The sequence below is a fragment of the Cibotium barometz genome, chromosome 29 (genome assembly GCF_041138505.1).
Source record: "Cibotium barometz isolate CiBa-2024 chromosome 29, ASM4113850v1, whole genome shotgun sequence".
In the NCBI taxonomy this organism is placed as follows: Eukaryota; Viridiplantae; Streptophyta; class Polypodiopsida; order Cyatheales; family Cibotiaceae; genus Cibotium; species Cibotium barometz.
Window position 1 is genome coordinate 43472349 of NC_141074.1, and position 20214 is coordinate 43492562.

Sequence of the window (20214 nt, forward strand, 5' to 3'; positions counted from 1 at the left end):
CTTGGTACTGATTTCTACAGTCTTTCATCTTTGATCAAGGATGGCGTCTCTGGCTTCTTGGAGTTTGCTCAGCATCCGGTGTTGAGAGGGGGTGTTAGACATCATCCCCAACTTGTTGGCTTCCTATTTGGTGTCCTATTTTAGCCTCTAGGGCTTACCATGTTAGTCAGAGGGGCTGGTCACCCCTCACATATATTTAACCCATAGTTATTCCCCATTTATGGTCATGGGTATTTTTCCCAGTTTGTGGATGTACTTTTAGCTATAGTCGGCTGCCTTCATGTAGGTGTATATATAGCCAGCATGCCTCCCTCATATTTCATTGCTTGCCTAGCTTGTCTAGCTACAGTCCCTCACATACAAGGTTTTCCCCTCTTGCTCGGGACATGTATTCCTTTTGGTGATGATATTGAGAGCAGGTTCTCACCTGTGTTTCCTCTCCATCTCTCTCTCTCTCTCTCTCTCTCTCTCTCTCTCTCTCTCTCTCTCTCTCTCTCTCTCTCTCTCTCTATCTATCTATCTATCTATCTCCTGTGTTTCCACTTTCCCTTCTTCTGCTGCACATTCTATCAGCCTCCAATTGTGAAAAAAGACACGAGTGTTGGTCCCCAAAACAATGTTATAATGTTATTTTTAAAGCCTTACCAGTACAAGGGTTAATGAACAAGGTTAATATTGAGTTTTGGATTAAGAAAGACATAAGCTACCTATGAGATGCTCACAAAAATAACGCTTTTCAGCTAGGGACTGATGCTTGATCTTTGCACATAAGGTGGTTGTTTTTTTGCATATGTGGGACTTAAGAGACATTACTAAACACCTTCTATAATCAGACCTTGAAGAGATGGTCTATACTAAATTTTATGATGTAGAATGGTATGTGCCTTTTTGAGAGAGGTTCCCCATTTTCTTAAAGCTCTTCAACTACATAGCCTTGGTATTAAGTTTCTAAGCACCTAGTTTGCCCAAAGGACCTTGCCTTTGCCTCTTTCTTTGTCTCCCTATGGGTCCTCCTTCTTCCTTTGAACTTAAGCTTCCTATTTGCAAGCTTTTGAATTTCCCCCTTGATTAATACCTTGGCTCTGATACCACTAACGGGGTCTTGGTACAAGGAGAACTCCTCACCACTCACGTACCTAAACTAGAATTGAACGACCATTTGCAAATAAATAGCATGGAAAAAGCATTTTAAAGCACGTAAAACCATGAAGAAAATAACAAAAGATAAACCATTGGTGGTGCAATCCCCCCCTCCTCCCACTTCCCACATGTGGGTAGCCTAAGAACCATATTTAGCTTTCCTTACAAAATTGGACTCGTCATCTACAAAAATAACCAACAAGTCCTATAAACTAAGGTTGCAATCATAAATAATTATACTCTCATGTAAAAAAACATCTCCCCTCCACCCCCACCCCACCCCCTTAAACTATACAAAATGGGCTATAGACGTAATAACAATAGTACAAACAATAAATATTGGCTATACACAAACCCTGCTCTCGTACGGCATCCTTGTCAGGTCCGTGGTAAGTGCTCATAAAGAATTCCAATCATGTTGGTTACATACAATCAATTGGACTCCCCACAATCAACCCCAACATGACAGTACATAATAGGCACAAACATAAACACCAATAATAATAACTCAATATGTAACAACATAGAATCACTTGTAACACTGTGCATACACCAATAACACTACCCTGTAACACCAATAATACTAGCATGGCCCCAAATATGCATACACCAATAACACTAGCATGTTAGTATTTAATATGGAATCACCCCATGATACCAACTACCAGCATGGTGCAATTCTACCATAGAAGGATCTAGTTAACATCCACAAGATACTTATCCATCTTTGTGGGTTGTTCTTTGATTCCCCCCCTCAGGGTATCGCCCGAGTGACTTGGTCAAGATACAACGTTTGTATCATCTTATGCTTGGCTTTGATTAGTACGATGAAGTTTGTAAACCTTGTTTATGATACTTGTGATTGAGAAAGTCACTTGGGTTGTCTTCTAAGAATTTAAGTGCAAGTTGCAAGCAGCTACATCATGGTTTTCTTTAATGACATGAAAAAGGGCATCTCTTGCTCACTACTCCATTGTAACCTACATGTAGCTTCTTTTAATTCTTGGCCATGCTCCAGATGAACAAAAACACCAAGTGTTGCATAGAGTAAATCAATTTGTTATTGAGGTTTTACTTGTCTTCATGATTGTTGGTTTATCTAGTGTATGCACATAACTATGAACTAGGATTGAAACATTAAATTAACATTGATAATATAGAGCTTAAGAAGTTTAGAATCTTTGGATGAATTCAAACAAGTGACAAACTATGTTAAAAGTTAAACCATTGATGTGTTCAAGGATATGCACACAAGCGCCCACTTGAATATGTCTCATTGTTTCATTGACAATACATGTAAAAAAGCTTCTCTAGTTTATTATTGGTGGGCTTTGCAAATACATCTTTGTTTCTTGGATGAGATTGCATAAAGTTAATATCCAAACCTATTTTTTCACGATTCAAGTCTTCCATTTATAGTGTTAAGAAGACACAAGGATGGTGCAAGAGATGCACACAACCACAAGGCCTCACTATCACCCACTTGAATTTATCTCATTGTTTCATTGACAATACATGCAAAAAAAGCTTCTCTAGATTATGCTTGGGTAGCAAAATACATCTTTGTTTCTTGGATGAGATTGCATAAAGTTAATATCCAAACCTATTTTTCATGATCAAAGTATTCTATTTATAGTGTTGAGAAGATAAGAAATTTCAACAAATAAAGAAAATGAAATGTATAATTTTTTGCACTGGAGACAAAAATTATAACCAACAATCCATGTTAAGTAATGAGAGTATCATTACTTTAGGATATACATAAATAGTAAGGATCTTTACTTTAAGGAGAAGTGGCAAGGTAATACAGGCAGAATCAAGGCAAAAGGTGTTATAAAAATTATGATTGTCAAGCAAAAGAACCCAAATCTAAGCTTGGAAATCTAGATGGAATCAAGTTACTCTCACTCTCAACGTGCACAATGTGACCATGATTGTCAATTGTGAACTTGCCAACATTTTTCACCCCTAAATGGAAAGATCATGTCAACATGCACTAATATTGCGAACTACATACACAGCAAGACCCTACCACCTTCTATTGACAAGAGGATATTGTGTAGTATATATAGCATGCCAAAATGGCCTTTGCTACACATTCTTAGGCTTAGGTGTGAGGGTAAGGAGATCTTCCCATTATGGTAATGCCATCTTTGTCTAAGCCTACCAAATGCACTCTAAAAAATACCGCAAGTTGAGGAAAATTTGAGTTGGTAATCCTTGTCCATGTTGAAAGCTCAAACAACACCATCAATCATGTGTGCAAGGCCTAGCCTCATCACCCACGATGTGTGCAAGGCCTAGCCTCATCACCCACGATGTGTCATGTATAAGATATTCACCATCCTTATACTTCTCTCCATTCAAGTACTTTATGCTATCCACGTAGATATAGAATGAAGAGTTTTGGAGGATCCAAGCATGTTGGGTAGAACATGGCCACCCAGTAAACATAACCATGAGTACTCCATGAGTAATGGCTTGAAGAAACGAGGAGTAAGTTTTGTTGTGATTATACCACCTCTCCATGCCAATGTGAGTTGGGTATTCATTGGCATGTGGCAAAACCTCATTTTACTTTAGTCATGGATCATTTGATTGGCCAAGAGAGAGTGTGTGACTCCTAGCTCAGAAGATGAACCAAAAACAAAGAAAATGGAGGGGAGGGGGAGTTTCCAATCTAGAAGGGAATAAAGGGGGGGTAAGAAATGAATTTTATGGATGTGTATTACAAGAAGCAATAGAGATGAGCGTAGCATGGGTCCCACGATGAGGAGAACAGCCATAACTTGTTACAGTCAGGGTTTGGAATAGAATGAGGTTCAGGGTTTGGAACAGACTGAGGTATGGGGACGGTGGTATTATGCAAAGAGAAGACTTCCAACTTTTCAAAAGAAGCAGGCGTGGCCTTGGGTAAGGTGTGAAAACTAGGGTAGACCACCAGTTGGGCATCCACATGGGCAGGCAATAAGGTCCCTTGGTTTGCCTCACTTGCCCCTAGCCCAAGTGGGTTCGAAAGTATAGTATAATAATAATAATTAAACTTCAAAATTTATAAAAACACCAAAAAGCGGGGACTGTATCCTGGAGTAGGTAATACGAGATCCATAAGGCAAGGATCTCCTTTGTGCTGAGAGGGGATAAAAACACAAGATTCATGTGCAGAGAAGAAGCAAGAAGGCGAGTTGATGTTTAGGGCAGAGAGTTGTGTGAAGACGAGATGGCTGGATTAGGTCTGGTTTTGGAGCTTCTCTCCAAGCAAGGTCCTTCCGTTGCTCTCACCAAAACTGTTTCCGTCCACTCCTTCGCATCCCTCAGCGCCTTCACCGCCGCCACCACTGCCGCTTCCGCCTTTGGCATCCTACCTCGTTACATCTCCGATTCATTCCCCAGGTACTGTTCCTTTGTTTTTTCTTGAAGTACGTACGTACACACACACACACACACACACACGAGAGAGAGAGAGAGAGAGAGAGAGAGAGAGAGAGAGAGAAGCATACTGAAAAATGCTTTTCTAATTTTCCTCCAATTTTAAGAAATAAAAACCATTGATATAGCTTTCCTTCCACAAAGGCAGGTCCAAACAATTACTTGCCTTCATCATTCTTATCATGATGTGATTAAACGAAGCAGTATCTCATTTTTTTTTTTCCAATTTCAGTATCTCATGATGTGATTTAAACGGAGCAGTATCTCAAAAAATTCAGAGTAGTACTTTTCAATCTTAATCTAGAATCTCAAATTTAAATCCAAGTTTTTGAAAATTAGTGAAAGAACAGTTTTCTGGTGGTTCTCTCGCATCATTTTCTTCAACCTCAGACGGAAAAGAAAGTTAGGCAGCCATGACCAAGTGCTTGGATAGTCCATGGTTAGTGTTGATCGCTAACCTTGATAGGCGGACACCGCTGACGAGCAGATGTGTCACCATCTCCTTTGATGCCCATGCAAGGTGCATTTGCACTTCACTTGTGTCATGCTGGAGGAGAGCTACTGAAATATTACATGACTTTGTCGAAGATGTAGTACTCATTAGCCTGTGCAAGTGTGTTCATTAGCCTTTCTTCTTGGGATTCTTTTCCAATGTTCATCGAAAATGGCCAAATCATGGGATTTTCAAGCTGTCTCAGCCGTTTCGGGGGTCCAAAGGTCTGAAGTGCATTTTAACCATTTCCAATTCAAAAGTTTCAGCCATTTCAGCCATTTCAGCCATTTTGGCCGTTTGCACAAAACCTCCAATTTCATGCAGATATTAGTTTCTCTTTTATTCTTTCTTCTCACCAATCTCCTTTCCCTCAATCTCCATTCATTTACTCTCCGTTTTCTTTGTGTTTCTTCTCTCCCTCCTTTCCCCCCCCCCTCACTTAGTTTGCATCTCTCTTGCTAACATGATGTTTCCCTGTTTGAGCCCCGTCAAAAATGCCGTTTCGATTTTTCTCTCTCTTTCCATGTTGATTTTCCAGTTTTCCATAATTATGCAATGTTATCGGTGGAGTCCAAGTAAAAGCATTGCTACCTGCGTAACCTTTGGCTACTTCCTTAGGTTTTGGTTATCCTATCGTGTGGTGTGGAGTTGACTTGTAGATTGCTGATTGGATGTTGTGCCTCCCCATGGCCGAGCGCATAGTGGGCTAACCTTTTAAATAAATGGATGTTTGGGTGTCCATAAGACAATAAAATCGGCATGTTCATCATGCTCTACGTTCTCGTGGTACATCCTCTTTCTTTGCATTGCTTGCTGTCACCAATAGGGACGCGATACAAGTATGCAGGGCAGAGCTAGACATTAGATACCAGTTGATAGGTAGAGTTGAACAGCGCCAGCGACATGTGGCATTGCCACATGGTAGTGATGATGTGGCAGTCGGGTATAGTTGGCCGACAACTTTATAATTGGCCGACTAGGAGCATTGGTGCATATATTAGATAGCGGTTGATAGGTAGAGTCCGACAGCACCAACGACAGCGACATGTGGCATTGCCACGTGGTAGTGATGATGTGGCAGTCGAGTATAGCTGGCCGACAACTTTATAATTGGCCGACTAGGAGCATTGGTGCATATATATTCGTGGGTAGCCAAATCATCATATTCATATGCTTTCCTCAGCATTGTACTTCATAGAGCGTTTCTCTGTAGGCAAAGTACTAGTTAGGAGTAGGTCACATGACTGTGATTTGACGTCTTCATTCTTAGCCACATCTTGTACTTGAATTTCAGTTGTATTACTTCTTTCTTTAGGACTCTTTGTAAGATTCCTCCCTCCAGCTTTTGAGGTGTACAGGTATAAGAACCTCCCCTTTTGATCTTATAATTATTCCCCTCTCTGAAATAAAAGAAAGATCCTGTTTTATCCTGTTTTGGCCTATAGAGAGAAAATGTCTAGAGGGAGGTAATTCAAAATTGAGATATTTTTGGATATAAAAATCCTCCTAGTGTTTAAAATGATTTTCCCTGAAACAAAAATTCAAAAAGAACTTTCCAATGTGTAATTGGAATTAATTGAAAATAGGTAAAAAGGACCTTATCTTGAGGGTCCAGATTTTTCAAAAAATTTGGATTAAGGTTCTTATGGACCAATAAGATTAATCCAAATGTAGGGAGGAGATAAATTGAAGAATAAAAGAAAATCTCCCAAAAATGAGTAAATACTCACATAAGATGAAGAGTTGACTAAGGACAAGGTTTATTAGTTAAAAAAGAAGAGAGATTTAGAGAAAATAATGCATTTTTGACACCTCAGTGTGGGAAATTCTCCTCATGAAGGAGGCGCCTATTTCACATGTGTGGATGAGTTTTAAACTCACAAATAATGAGATATTTTCATCTCTTCTCTCTCCTGTTTCAACTAGATCCAAAAAGTAAGCTAAACTGACCTAAAAATGGTCAAAAAGTGACCAAACTGATCTGAAAAATTCTAGAATCAGTTTGCTTGGTTAGAGGCTCACTTTTTTCTATAAATAGAAGCCTCTCTCTTTGTAAAAGCTTAATGGTGTTTATGCACTGTTACTCTGCTTCTGTCTTGAGTCATTTAACATTGAATTTCTTGATAATTCAATTGTTTTTTGGCCTAATCCTCTCCAAGTGAATTTGGTGGCCACTCTTGCTGCAAACAAGAGTAGAACCCTCAATCCCTCAAGCCAAAGGAAAGCTTATAAGCTCTATGTAAGCTTAATCCTTACTTATTGTGAATTTTTAAATCTATGGTTTTCTCAAATTTTATGCTTGGTAAATGTTGAATTAAAATCTGAGTAGCTAGCAGCTGCCAGTATCATTTTATTTGGACATGTTATTTAGTTTTAACTTTGGACATGTTATTTATTTTGATCTTGGATTTTGAGTCATGACTTATCACCCACGTGGTGATCCTTTTGATTTCTGTTTAGTCATTAGTGATCACCCACGTGATTTGTGATATCATCATATCTTACATGTATTTTGTTTTTATTGAAATGAATTCAATGTGGTCTCTTATAAGTTATGTCAACAGTTTTTTCTTTTGTATATTTCAAGTTAAAAATATACATGCTTTTTCTATTTTGTATGAAACCTTTTTGTACCCGTTTCTTACCTTTTATGAAACGTTTCAAAACGTATGCCCGTTTCATACCTGCCGTTTTAGAAACGCGTGGTAACACTGTGGCTAACCCACGGGACTGGATGGGGTTAGGCTGGACTGATGGGTTCCTAATTTGAGACTCAATTCTGTTATGGTATGATAGATGAAGTAAATCCCGGATAAAAATTGTTCTATGGAAAAGAATCAACGGCTGTGCCTCTCAATGAGGAAAAAGCGTTGGTCTCTATGATCTAAGTGTAATCTTTTTCCTGATCTGACTATGGGACTTACGGGTTCGGTCAGATCAGTTCAGTTAGTTAAGGCTTTTGACTACGTTAGAGAAAAATTTATCCTGGAGGAATCGCCCGTGCTTTTTGGGCAAGGGAAGTTTTTCCGGGTTCGGTTTTGGAAGAACCGACAGATTAGTCTCTTGTCCGGATATCCGTGGGCGAGGCTTCGAGTGTGGGACCCTGTCCCGCGCAAGAAGTACTACTTCCGCTGCTAGCACCCCTGAATTCGTTGCGCGGTGGGGACAGGGATCTTACAGTTGGTATCAGAGCAAATTGGCTAATGAGGATCAACCGAGAAGCCAAAAATGTCAAAAATTTATGAAGAAGGAGTAAAAGATTGTAATGGCGTGATAAAATTCATACAAATTGTTATTCAGACTGAAATTCATAAATTAGTAATTGGGTCTTCAAATGGAAGTACCGCAATTGCATGGAATCCCTGATTTGCTTGAGGCCTAGACATGATGGTATTTACCTTAAAATTCCAAGGATCGTGACTATCCGTATATACCGAGGGTATAACTGCAGCTCTTTACTGGCAATATATACAAGTAAATCTAAGACTTGAAATTATAAGCATAAATGCTATTCAGATGATGAATTCGAATGTGGTTGATATGATTTTTAAATTGTGGTTGAGAACTGATGAGTTGATTTGGATTTTGATTGAAAAATAATGATTCTTGAATTTTGATTGAAATGTAATAAGCTGAGCAAAACCATAATGAGGATGAATGGGACGAGTCCCTGTGATGATGTTCATAACTGGAATGACGTTAATAACTTCATCAAATCACTATGAGATTAGTGGATTGTGCTGACAGATTGCTGCTGTTAACCCTTGACCCAGTAGATCAAGTTAAGGGATGTTAAATTAAAAATCTGTATAATTGAAAATTTTCATGACCATTATTGTGATAAGGATTTGAATGTTATAATCTGAGTAAATTATTATCTAATGATGAGTTCTATATAAGGGATCTTTATCCCAGGATTCTATTGGGTTCACCAGACTATAAGGAACCCCAGAATCAGTTGGATCTTAAGGAAAAGAGTTATCCTCTAATTTTGCGAGATGTCATTACTTATTTCTTCAGGACTCTTGGTGTGTGTTGTATGTGAGATTTTGTTGCACTCTTTCTTCTACCTTTGGAAAACCCTAGCACATAGTCGCAAGTGTTCTACAATTGGTATCAGAGTCTAGGGAATCTTCAAGTTTCTTTTCTTTTCTGGCACCTATATGCGTTCGGGTTTGGGAAAAGTGAATATTTGGGTTCTCTTCATTGCACCTGGGTTATTTGGGGTGTATTGTGTGCTTCCTTGTCCCACCAAACCCTTACCTCATTGTGTAGGGTTGAAATTCCTCGTCTGGTCCTTAATCACTAGATATTTTTCATGGATTCACAACTCACCGATTTGCTTCTCAGCATGAAGGCATCCATGGACGTGTAGGCGACTAAAATGGAGGCTATATTTGCCTATCTTGATAGGATGGAGTCGGCACCTCGAGCACCTAGTATTTTGGATCTGGAATCTACAAGGGTCTGTGCTTCGGGGCAAGTAACATTCTTTGAGACAATGTGTCCCAATATCACACCATGTTTGACCCAAAACTAACGCTTTAAAGGGTTTAGGGATATGCGATATAATCGACATCTTTGATACCAATTGTTGGTGGACTCACACTCACACACAGCAATGCATCCTGCAGATTAGAGTTAGGTGCAGGAAGAAGAAGCTCACACAGAAATGAGAGAGAGAGAGAGAGAGCCAAAACACCAAATGTGTGGTAACCACAAAATGCAAGTCAACTCTTGCATGTGTGTCACATCCATATAATATAGAAGTACAAAAGCTATATGGATAGAGTGTCCTTTCACACTTGATATCCAAGGGGAAAAACCACATTGGAAAAAGTGCCCTTGGTTAAGCCCTGTTCACACATAGCACTACCATAAGTGAGCATATGCCTACAATTTCCATATGCATCACGTTCCACACTTAAAGGCTTTTGCAAATCCGGAATGATCAACACTGGACCATGAGTAGTTGTATCTTTCAATTAGAGGAATGCTTCGCTCTCTACATTAGTCCATTTAAATGTGGCCGCCTTCTTTGTCAAATCATGCATAGGAGAAGCAATCCATGCAAAGTGCCGAATGAACGTGCGGTAGTAAGAGCATAATCCAAGAAAACTACGGATCTCATGCACCGAACTCAATTCGGGCCAATTCCGAATTGCATCAATCTTTGCAGGATCCATCCGCACTTAATCTTTGGACACAGTATGCCCAAGGTAATGTATCTCTGACAAGAAGAACTCACTCTTCTTTGCATTTATGAAGAGTTTATGCTTATAGAGCTCTTCAAAAACAATGGCCAAATGAGCTCTATGCGCTTCTTCGGTCTTCGAGAAGACTAGGATGTCATCAAAGAAGACACCTGTAAATTTCTTGTACCCATGGAATATGCGATCCATCATTCTATTGAATGTATCCGGGCACTTACTTCATGATCTTCTCTTTTTGGGATGCACTTACACGATAGGCTGGTCTATTAGGTGGTGAGCTACCCGGCACAAGATCAATGCGATGATCTTCCGGTCGTATAGGTGGCAACTCATTTGGTAAGTCATCAGCAAAACAATCATTGTACTCTTGCAGCCTCTCATTACTAAGAGTGTTTACATGTACATTATTTTTCTCAACATGATCTCATACAAAAATCAAGTACGCAAAAACACTCTCTTTCATTACTTTCTTAATTTGTACTTGAGATACAAGGGGAATGGTATCACGCTCTTCACTAGCATCAATTACATGCTCTCGGCCTTTATGCATGAAGGTGATCCTGTTGGTCTTGTAAGCCTTGCATGATCAATACGTGTATGCCAAGGCTTTCCAAGCAATACATCACAGCCATTCAAAGGCGCCACAAGTGCATGGAGAAGAGCCTGCATACGAGTAAGTTCAGCCCTCAAGACTATGGACTCTTCTTCCTGCATCTTCTCTTTGCCATGGGACGGCTGTCCCACATATTCATGTTCCCTATTGTGCACCACATGAGTTTGCTCATCCTGTAAAGCATTGGAAGCATGCATTTCATTGTCCCTGTCTCTTGTGTTAGCATCTCCAACATTCATTGTATGGCTGTCCATAATGTTCTAAGTGTAGAGATAGCTAGTGTTCATGGTGATCATCTCTCACGATAGAAGTGAAAGAGAACTGGATGCTCTGATACCATGGAAATAGAGTTGGGAAGGAGAATGTGCAGAAAATGCAGCCCAACAGTCCTCATGAAGGAGGCGTCCATCTCTAGAGAGAGGAGGAAGAGTGAGGTGGTGAGTTGTCCGTTGTAGGTGGCAGGCAGGTGCTTTGTGGTGCAAGCTAGAGTGGACACATGGCTGGTTACTCCCTTTGTACAAAGGCGATAAGGTCTGGGCGGTGGACATTGGGGTTTGTCCATCTCGGGACATCAGTGTGTGTGAACACCGGACTGGTCATAATTTATAAGTGAGTTTTGGTCGCCCAAAACTTAATGAAGTGTGTAACACTCACTTATAAATTAGTGTTAACTCCTAAGGCTAGGTTTATGACCAATACTTACCACCTGTCACATGCCACATAACCATGTCAGCAGACAGTTTCACACGCACGGTTGCGTCCCCTTACCCAGAACTACACATTGGTCAAGCAAGCATGAAAACAGCATGCAATGTCAATTGCAAGCAAGCACATAAAGATGCTATGCAATGCAACATTGGTATGGACAATCCCCGTTCATGAGAGTATACCAAAATAGGCGTGCTCCAGGTAAATACACGAGGTACCAGACCCAGTGGAACACCAATCCACTAGGCATTTCCGGGCATGTACACAAAGGCACAAGTCCCAACGGAAAGCCAAGTCCACAGTATCACATGAGTGGCATCAATCCGCGGCATAGACAACTGCCATGGACACCAGTCCAATGTACATACATGATGAGAAAGCATGGGTGGACCAATTGGGTGGCCAAATGGTGACACAAGGTCAGTCAATTAGTCAGAGTCTCGCGAGTCTTTGCGAGAGCTCTGCGGCGGTCAGGAGCTTGGATCTAGTGCAGATGTGCACTTGCTTCATGTAGCCGAGGCCGGCAGCAATCTCAAGGCTTGCGAGGGTAGCTCCATGGCGGTATGGGACGTTGTGGAGTACAGATTAGTCAGTGCGTCTTGCTAGTTAGTTCAGCTCGTGGCTCAGTGGGGACAGCCAAGACTTGTGGGTTTGCCCATGGCTGTCATGGTTGGGTGGTGAGTAGGCCTGCACCCTCTTCACGTTGTTTGGCTTTGTTTTGCAAGTTTCAAGTCTCGTTTCTGGATTTCTCTACGAGGACACCCTTGGGGATTTGACAGTGGTATCAGAGCATGCCTCGAAGAGCGTGCAAGTAGGTAGGTAGAGAAGAAAGAGGCATGAATTCGAGATGACTGCTGTTTTTTTCAGAATTCAGCGTATGAATTTTGTTTGCATTGTTGGAACCTGAGTGGGTTGTGGTCTTGGAAAAGGGTCGATAGCATGTGAAGAGTCGTTTTTCTTCGGCAAAGAGAGAACTAAGAGAAAGCCTTTCGAGTGTGAATGAGCGAGCGAGAGAGAGAGAGAGTGAGGGAGAAAACGGCTGTCAACTGTGCGTTAGGAAAGGGTCGGCGCAGCCAAGCTTGTCGAGTGGCCAAAAAGCCTGTTGGGGACCTTGCGAGCAGTGGGGTGGCGTTTTTTGCGAGCAGTTGGGTGGCGATTTTTGTTTCGAAGTTGTTGTTCGCAAGTGACAGGTGGTGCAGTCGACGGGTGGCGGTAGCCAAAACTTGGTGTTTTTTTTTACTCACGTTTTTTTTAGCGTCGCGTTGCTTTTCGTTCTTTTTAACGGAACATTACGTCCTCTTTTTTTTTGAAAACGAAGATAGTATGGCTTTTAAAAGCCTCATACGTGGCTTATGTGTTTCTTTAGTGTGGCTTTTAAAAGCCTTATGCGTGGCTTTTCCAAAAGCCATGTCGCATGGTTTTTTTGGAAAAAACAAAAAACACAAAAGAAAAGAAAAGAAAAAAGCTTTTGGGGGCTTATAAAATACGCCTAGAGTGGGCTTCTAGCCACACATCTCCTGGAGTTCTCTTGCACCATCTCTTGCTTGCGGTCAAGCTTTTCTCACTTTCCAATTTTCCCATTTCATGATGTCAATCCAAGAATCGGAGATAGAGCCCATTCTCGAACACGAAAACGTGCTGGCTCCTGAGGCCCACTGATGGCGATCTTTTCGAAGATTTCGTAACTAAATCTAATTTTTGGGAATTTAAAGTTGTTAGACATCATCCCCTACTTGCTGGCTTCCTATTTGGTGTCCTATTTTAGCCTCTAGGATTGACCATGTTAGTCTGAGGGGCTGGTCACCCCCCACATGTATTTTACCCATATTTATTCCCCATTTATGGTCCTGGGTATTTTTCCCAGTCATGGAGATATTTATCACTAGTCGGCTACCTACATGTAGGAGTATATATAGCCGGCATGCCTCCCTCATATTTCACTGCTTAGCATTGCTTGTCTAGCTTGTCTAGCTGTAGTCCCTCACTTACGAGGTTCTTCCCTCTTGCTCGGGATATGTATTCCTTTTGGTGATGATATTGAGAGCAGGTTCTCACCTGTGTTTCCTCTCCATCTCACTCTCTCTCACTCTCTCTCCTGTGTTTCCACTTTCCCTTCTTCCGTTGCACATTCTATCATGGTATCAGAGCGCCGGTGATTTTTAGTGTTGGATGCTCCCTCCTCTTACCTCTTCATATCTGCGTTTTTCCGCCCATGGACAAATCTGCGTTTTTTGTGTTTATGCGTTGAAGCTTGCGTTTCTTCAAGGGCTGATCGATCCCCATCCAGTGGTCTGCAGTTTCCTCTCTTCAGGGCGTCAGCTTGCAACTTCTTGACAGCTTGACAAGGGTGTTTTTCTGGATAGCATACCTGTCCTTCTTGGTGGCACTTGCGTTTTTGGCCTGTTTGGGCTTGCTTTCCCAACCCTGATCTTGGCGCTCTCTTGGCTCCCTTTTGCCTATCCTTTCTGGTTATCTTGTGCCATCCCTCCCACCCCTTGATTGTGTTAGAAGTCATCTCCTGTCTAGATTTATACACCAGGGTCTGTTGTGGGTGTGCCCGCCCTTATCAGGTGTTTTATCATTTTTCCTCACTCCCCGTATTTTTCCCCTATTTTTCCCATTTTTTCTGAGGCTTGGGAGGGCTGCCAGAGGGTGCCAAGAGCAGTACAGTGCTGGCCGACTGGGTGTTTATCAGTCGTGGGCACTCTTGCTGCTGGCTGACTGGTTTTGATCAGTTTTGGGCACCAGATTGCTGGCCGACTGCATTTATGCAGTCGTGGACCTTTTTATCAGTCGTGGGCTTTTCCTGATGCTGGCCGACTGCCCTCTAGGGAGGTATATATAGGTCCTCAGCCCCCATACCTTATTTGTATCATTCCTCGGGATCTTCTTGTGTATATCAGAGCAGAGTTACACGCCTACATCTCTCTCTCTCTCGTGCTGTTTTTCTGCCTGCGTTTTTGCTCTTGTGTTCCCAGATCTGGTCATCATCTCCGCTGCATATTCTGACATGGTATCAGAGCCCTAGGCTCTAGATAGTTCTTGGGATTTGTGTGAGCAAGAGGGGGTTGTTTTGTGGCTGATTGGTGGACTGTTTTGGACTGTACGGGAAGAGGAGAAGCAAGAGGAAGGCGGGCTGATTTGCTGGACAGCCACTTGCAGGTATCAGTTCTTCTTTGTTCCCACCCACCCACCCTTTTCAGAGTACATCCCCGCTATGGCAGATCTGTTTGAGATGGCCGAGAGACATGTGAAGATCCCGACACTCCCCACGTTCCCGGTGGACCGTCAGTTGGACGGGAGCAACTACGGCATATGGAAGGTGATGATGGAATCCGTTCTGGAGTCTTACGACCTCGCCGATTTTGTCGTTGTTGGTGTTCCACGGCCGGAAGTAGAGGAAGGGGAGTTACCGTCAACCCGAAAGGACCGGGAGGCCCAGACACAGATGTGGGATCGTGTCAACGCCAGGGTCCGTTCGTTTATTTTCCTCAACTGCACACCGCAGGTAATCAATCATGTCAAGCATATGACGCTGGCCAGAGGTATATGGCAGCATTTGGCCTCACTTTACAACAGGGTATCGCCCATGAAGAGGATTTCCTTGGAAGTACAGATGCGGGTTATGAGCCCTGCAAAGTCGTCGACGATGCGGGAGCATATTAACAAGCTGCAGGCTCTTCAGCAGGAAGTTCTTCAGGCTGGGAAGGAGATATCGTCAGAAGACATGGCCATAACGTTGCTGTCACACTTGCCCTCTTCGTACTCAGCATTTTACTCCTCTTTGATTACCAGTGGCAGGCTCAGCACCATCACGTGGGAGGAGCTTGTGCCCATGGTCTTGGACCAGGAGGAACGATTCACGAACCCTCCTCAGGGTGGAGGTTCGGAGGCCTTAACTGGCCAACGGTCGAAAGGCCGTAACTTGGGCAAAGGGAAGGCTTCATCGAAGAAGTCTTCTGAGAAGAAGTCCAACGCTGACCGCGAGAAGCTGAAGGCAGAGAGGACCTGTAATGATTGTGGCGAGAAAGGCCACTACTGGAGGCAGTGTCCCAAGCGGAAGACCGAGAAGGGTGAAGATTCCTCAGCAGCAATCATGAAGACTCCGGCTTTTGTGCACCTGGAGGTGATGGACACCGATGCTTCATTTTCTTCAAGCAGGGAGGAGATTGGAGGATTCTCCGCAACGGATACTAGGGAGTGGATTCTCGATAGTGGTGCTTCCAGGCACATGACTCCTTCTCGTTCCGGTTTACAGGATCTCTGCAGGTGTTCTGGTCATATTCTTACTGGGGATACGTCCACTATCCCAGTTCACAGTGAGGGCAGGATGGAGATAGTTCCCGATGGCAGAGGGGGGAAGCATTCCTCCAAGGTGTTGTATGTTCCGGCACTTGGTTTTCATCTGTTGTCAGTGCATCAGGTTTGCAAGACTGGCGTACGGGTGGAGTTTGATGAGCATTTTGTTGCTCTCCGGGACAAAGCAACAGGCCAAGTGGTTTGGGAAGGCGGAGTGGAGAATGGAGTTTACAGGCTTTCAGCACTCTCTCTCCAAGGTCCTCAGGATTGTGATGAGTGGCAGTCTGGTAATGGCTACTCAAGTGTGGATACGCTGCAGGTGCGGGCTTTCCGAGACCAAGTGGTGGATAGCTTGCCAGTAGATGGCAGCAGTTGGCAGGAACTCTCCAGTACTGATGTTGGTAGTTCTTGTGTTCGTGAGTCAGAGGAAGCTGAACAGGTCACTTATGCTCTGATGTCTCGTAGTGTTCGTGACATAGAACCTCCAGTAGATGAGGATGTTCTTTCCACGGGGACCTTTCGGAAAGCCAGAAGGAGGTGGTTACTCCAGGCTTTGTGGTTCCGGATTCAGAGGGGGTGGTTTACAGGTTTCATCAGGTTTCCAGGACTTGTTTGTGCACCGTAACAGGTGTTGATCCTTGTGAGCAGTGTGATGTCTCTGTGACTCAGAAGCTGTATGGTTCATTGATCTGGTTGATGGACACCGGATTGGACGGGAGCTTCCTGATGAGGCAGTTGAGCTCTTGGTTGCAGATGTCTCTTTGGGAGGCAGGATTGCGTTTCCTGTGGTTTCTGCGGCATGCGAAGGATCATGGACTCTTGTACACAGGAGGGGGATTGTTGGATGGAGTCCGACTCCACGGTTGGAGTGACTCGGTTTGGGGAGGAGATTCGGACACGAGGGGATCTACTTATGGCCTAGGAGCAGTTTTACGGAGCAGCAGGAGGTTACATTGCAGGTTTGGGCTGGAGGAACCCATGGTCATCCAAAGGCACTTTGTTCGTGAACAGATCGTTGCTGATGACATCTTGCTGGAGTTCTGTTCGACGGAGGACAGTACGGTGGACCTCTTCACGAAGTCGCTCTCAGGATTTGCTCAGGCGGCACCCCAGCTCCCAGTGGTTGGTTACACAGCCAGGAGCTGAGAGGGGGTGTTAGAAGTCATCTCCTGTCTAGATTTATACACCAGGGCCTTTGTTGTGGGTGTGCCCGCCCTTATCAGGTGTTTTATCATTTTTCCTCACTCCCCGTATTTTTCCCCTATTTTTCCCATTTTTTTTGAGGCTTGGGAGGGCTGCCAGAGGGTGCCAAGAGCAGTACAGTGCTGGCCGACCGGGTGTTTATCAGTCGTGGGCACTCTTGCTGCTGGCCGACTGGTTTTGATCAGTTTTGGGCACCAGATTGCTGGCCGACTGCATTTATGCAGTCGTGGACCTTTTTATCAGTCGTGGGCTTTTCCTGATGCTGGCCGACTGCCCTCTAGGGAGGTATATATAGGTCCTCAGCCCCCATACCTTATTTGTATCATTCCTCGGGATCTTCTTGTGTATATCAGAGCAGAGTTACACGCCTACATCTCTCTCTCTCTTGTGCTGTTTTTCTGCCTGCGTTTTTGCTCTTGTGTTCCCAGATCTGGTCATCATCTCTGCTGCGTATTTTGACAGATTGTTCTCTGCAGCAGTTCTTGATCTCAGGCTTTAGTGTTTCCATATTTAGCCGTTCTGCAGCCCCTTATACCTCTGCGTTTTCAGATTTGCAGCCATGGTTGCTGCGTTTTCTGAACCAATCTTGCTGGTAGCTCTACCTTCAGTTGTGGGCTTCATCTGTTGGGACCGAAGGTACCTTCTCTTCAGTGTTTTTCCTCATAGGAGGTGTGGAACTGGTTGACCTGAATTTTCAGGTTTGTAGCCCTTGTTTGGCTACGTTTTCTTCTCCAGTGGACACAAATCACTTGCAGAGGGGGTTTCTTGATTGGATTGTGGCTTTGGAGGCAGTTTGGTACTTGAGGAGGATTCTGAATTTCAGATTTCAGTCAGCGTTTTGCTGATTTTGAAGCATCTAAACCCGTGTTTTGTTCCTGGTCTACACGGTTTCCCGGTTTCTACATGTTCCTTGCCTTCTGTTGGCAGTGGAGTGATATTTTTGCTGGATAGCAGTGTTTTGGCTGCGTTTTGCTTCCCATAGGAGTTTTCTACACTCAAAGGGGGCCTTTCTCCAGCCACTTCACTTGAGGATCAGTTTCAGGAGTTGTGTTGTATCTGTGGAGACTTTCTTCTGTGATAGGAGTTAACAGTTTTTTGGAGGAGAGCAGTGATCTTTTCAGAGATCCTGAGCAGAGTTTATTTCGTCCGAGCTTGTGTTCTTTGTAGTATTTGCAGAACAAGGAGGGTGTTTTTTGCCTTTGCGGTGTGATCCTTTCACATGGATCCTTTATTTGTTGTTGATTCTTGGGATCTGGTTCTACTTCTGGAACAGTCTTCTGCTATCTGTGATGCTTTTGACGACTTTGTTACCACTGCAGTTTATATTCCTGCTTCCCTTCCTCATTGTGAGGAGTCTATCTCTGCATCTCTTTATGATGCTTCTGATGCCCCTTTCCCTGCCAGTTCTGCAGGCTTGTTGTTTTGGAGGATGGTTTTTTGGACCTAGTGGGATGCTTTGGATCTGTGGTTGCTTCCGTGCCTTGGGCGGGCACAGTGGTACTTCCAGAGTTTTTTGGATTTGGATCAGAATCAGGTTGGGCTTATATCAGTCCGACGATATCTTTTTTCAGAGGGGAATGTGGAGTTCTTTCATCGTGCGATGCCCACCTCAGTGGTGTGTACTTATGTACAGCATTGGGCAACTCATGTTATGGAAGGAGCTTTATGTACAGCATCGGCCAATCCTTGAGAAGGAGCTTTATGCTGTCATTTACACTCTCAAGGTTTGGAGGCATTATTTATATGGCTCTAAGTTTGTGGTATTGACTGACATTCAATCAAGTATGTGTGTGATGCGGATGATTTAAGAGGACGAAAAGCTAGATGGACAGAGTCAATGCAAGATTTTGATTTTGAGATACACTATCGCAGTGGGTCCAAGAATAGTGTAGTAGATGCGCTTAGTTGGATCAGAGAGGTGAATACTTTATCGTTCACCGAGATTTCCACTGACTTATTGCAGTCATTGAGAGGGCTTTGCAGGAATGATAGTTATTTTGGTCCATACTGGCAGAGGATGGGGAGTTGTTACCCTCTACTCGGAAAGAAACGGGAGGCTCAGGCACAGTTGTGGGATCGTGTTAATGTCCGCGTCCATTCTTTCATCTTCCTAAATTGCACACCCCACAGGTGATTAATCATATAAAGCATATGACGCTGGCTAGAGGGATTTGGTAGCATTTGGCTTCTCTGTATAACAGGGTATCACTCATGAAGCGGATCTCCTTGGAAGTGCAGATGCGGGTGATGGATCCTGCAAAGTCTTCGACGATGTGGGAGCACATCAACAAGTTGCAGGCTCTTCAGCAGGAGGTTCTTCAGGCTGGGAAGGAGATATCTTCAGAGGACATGGCCATCACTTTGCTGTCTCATCTGACCTCTCAGTACTCAGCATTTTCTCCTCTTTGATCACCAGTGTGGCAGGCTTAGCACAATCACATGGGAGGAGCTTGTGCCTATGTTCTTGGACCAGGAAGAGTGTTTTTCGAACCCTCCAAGGGCGGAGGTTCTGAGGCCTTGACTAGCCAGGGGTCGCAAGGCTGCAGTAAGGGCAAAGGGAAGTCTTCACAGGAGAAGTCTTCCGAGCAAGAGCCCGACGTGGATCGTGACGCCTTGAAGGCAAAGAGGACGTGTAACAATTGTGGCGAGAAAGGCCATTATTGGAGAAAATGTCCTAAGCGGAGCATCAAGCAGGGTGTAGATTTCTCAATAGTAACCGTGAAGACTCCGACTTTTGTGCACTTGGAGATTATGGACATTGGCGTTTCATCTTCTTCGAGCAAGGAGGCGGTTGGACTCACCTCTAGGGACACTCGGGATTGGATTCTAGATAGTGGTGCTTCCAGGCACATGACTCCTTCCCGAGAGTTATTACAGGATCTTCGGAGGCACGCAGGTCACATCTTGATTGGTGACAAGTCCACTATCCCTATTCACAGTGAGGGCAGGTTAGAGATCGTTCCCGATGGTAGAAGGGGGAAGCATTCCTCCCAAGTTCTTTTTGTCCCATCTCTTGGTTTTCATCTGTTGTCAGTGCATGAGGTTTGCAAGACTAGTGTACGGGTGGAGTTTCAGGAGCATTTTGTTGCTCTCCATGACAAAGTAACATGCCAGGT

At 43.6% G+C, this 20214-nt stretch overlaps 1 protein-coding gene across 1 annotated transcript in view; it reads left to right on the top strand.

The window, feature by feature from the left end:
• The first annotated feature begins 4215 nt into the window (after nucleotides 1-4215).
• Nucleotides 4216-20214, top strand: part of LOC147622220 (uncharacterized) — a 41285-nt gene continuing 25286 nt past the window's right edge. The window contains exon 1 of the mRNA XM_086823312.1: nucleotides 4216-4533. Coding sequence (XP_086679438.1) covers nucleotides 4361-4533 — 173 coding nt within the window. The 5' untranslated portion in view covers nucleotides 4216-4360. The remainder of the gene's footprint in view (nucleotides 4534-20214) is intronic.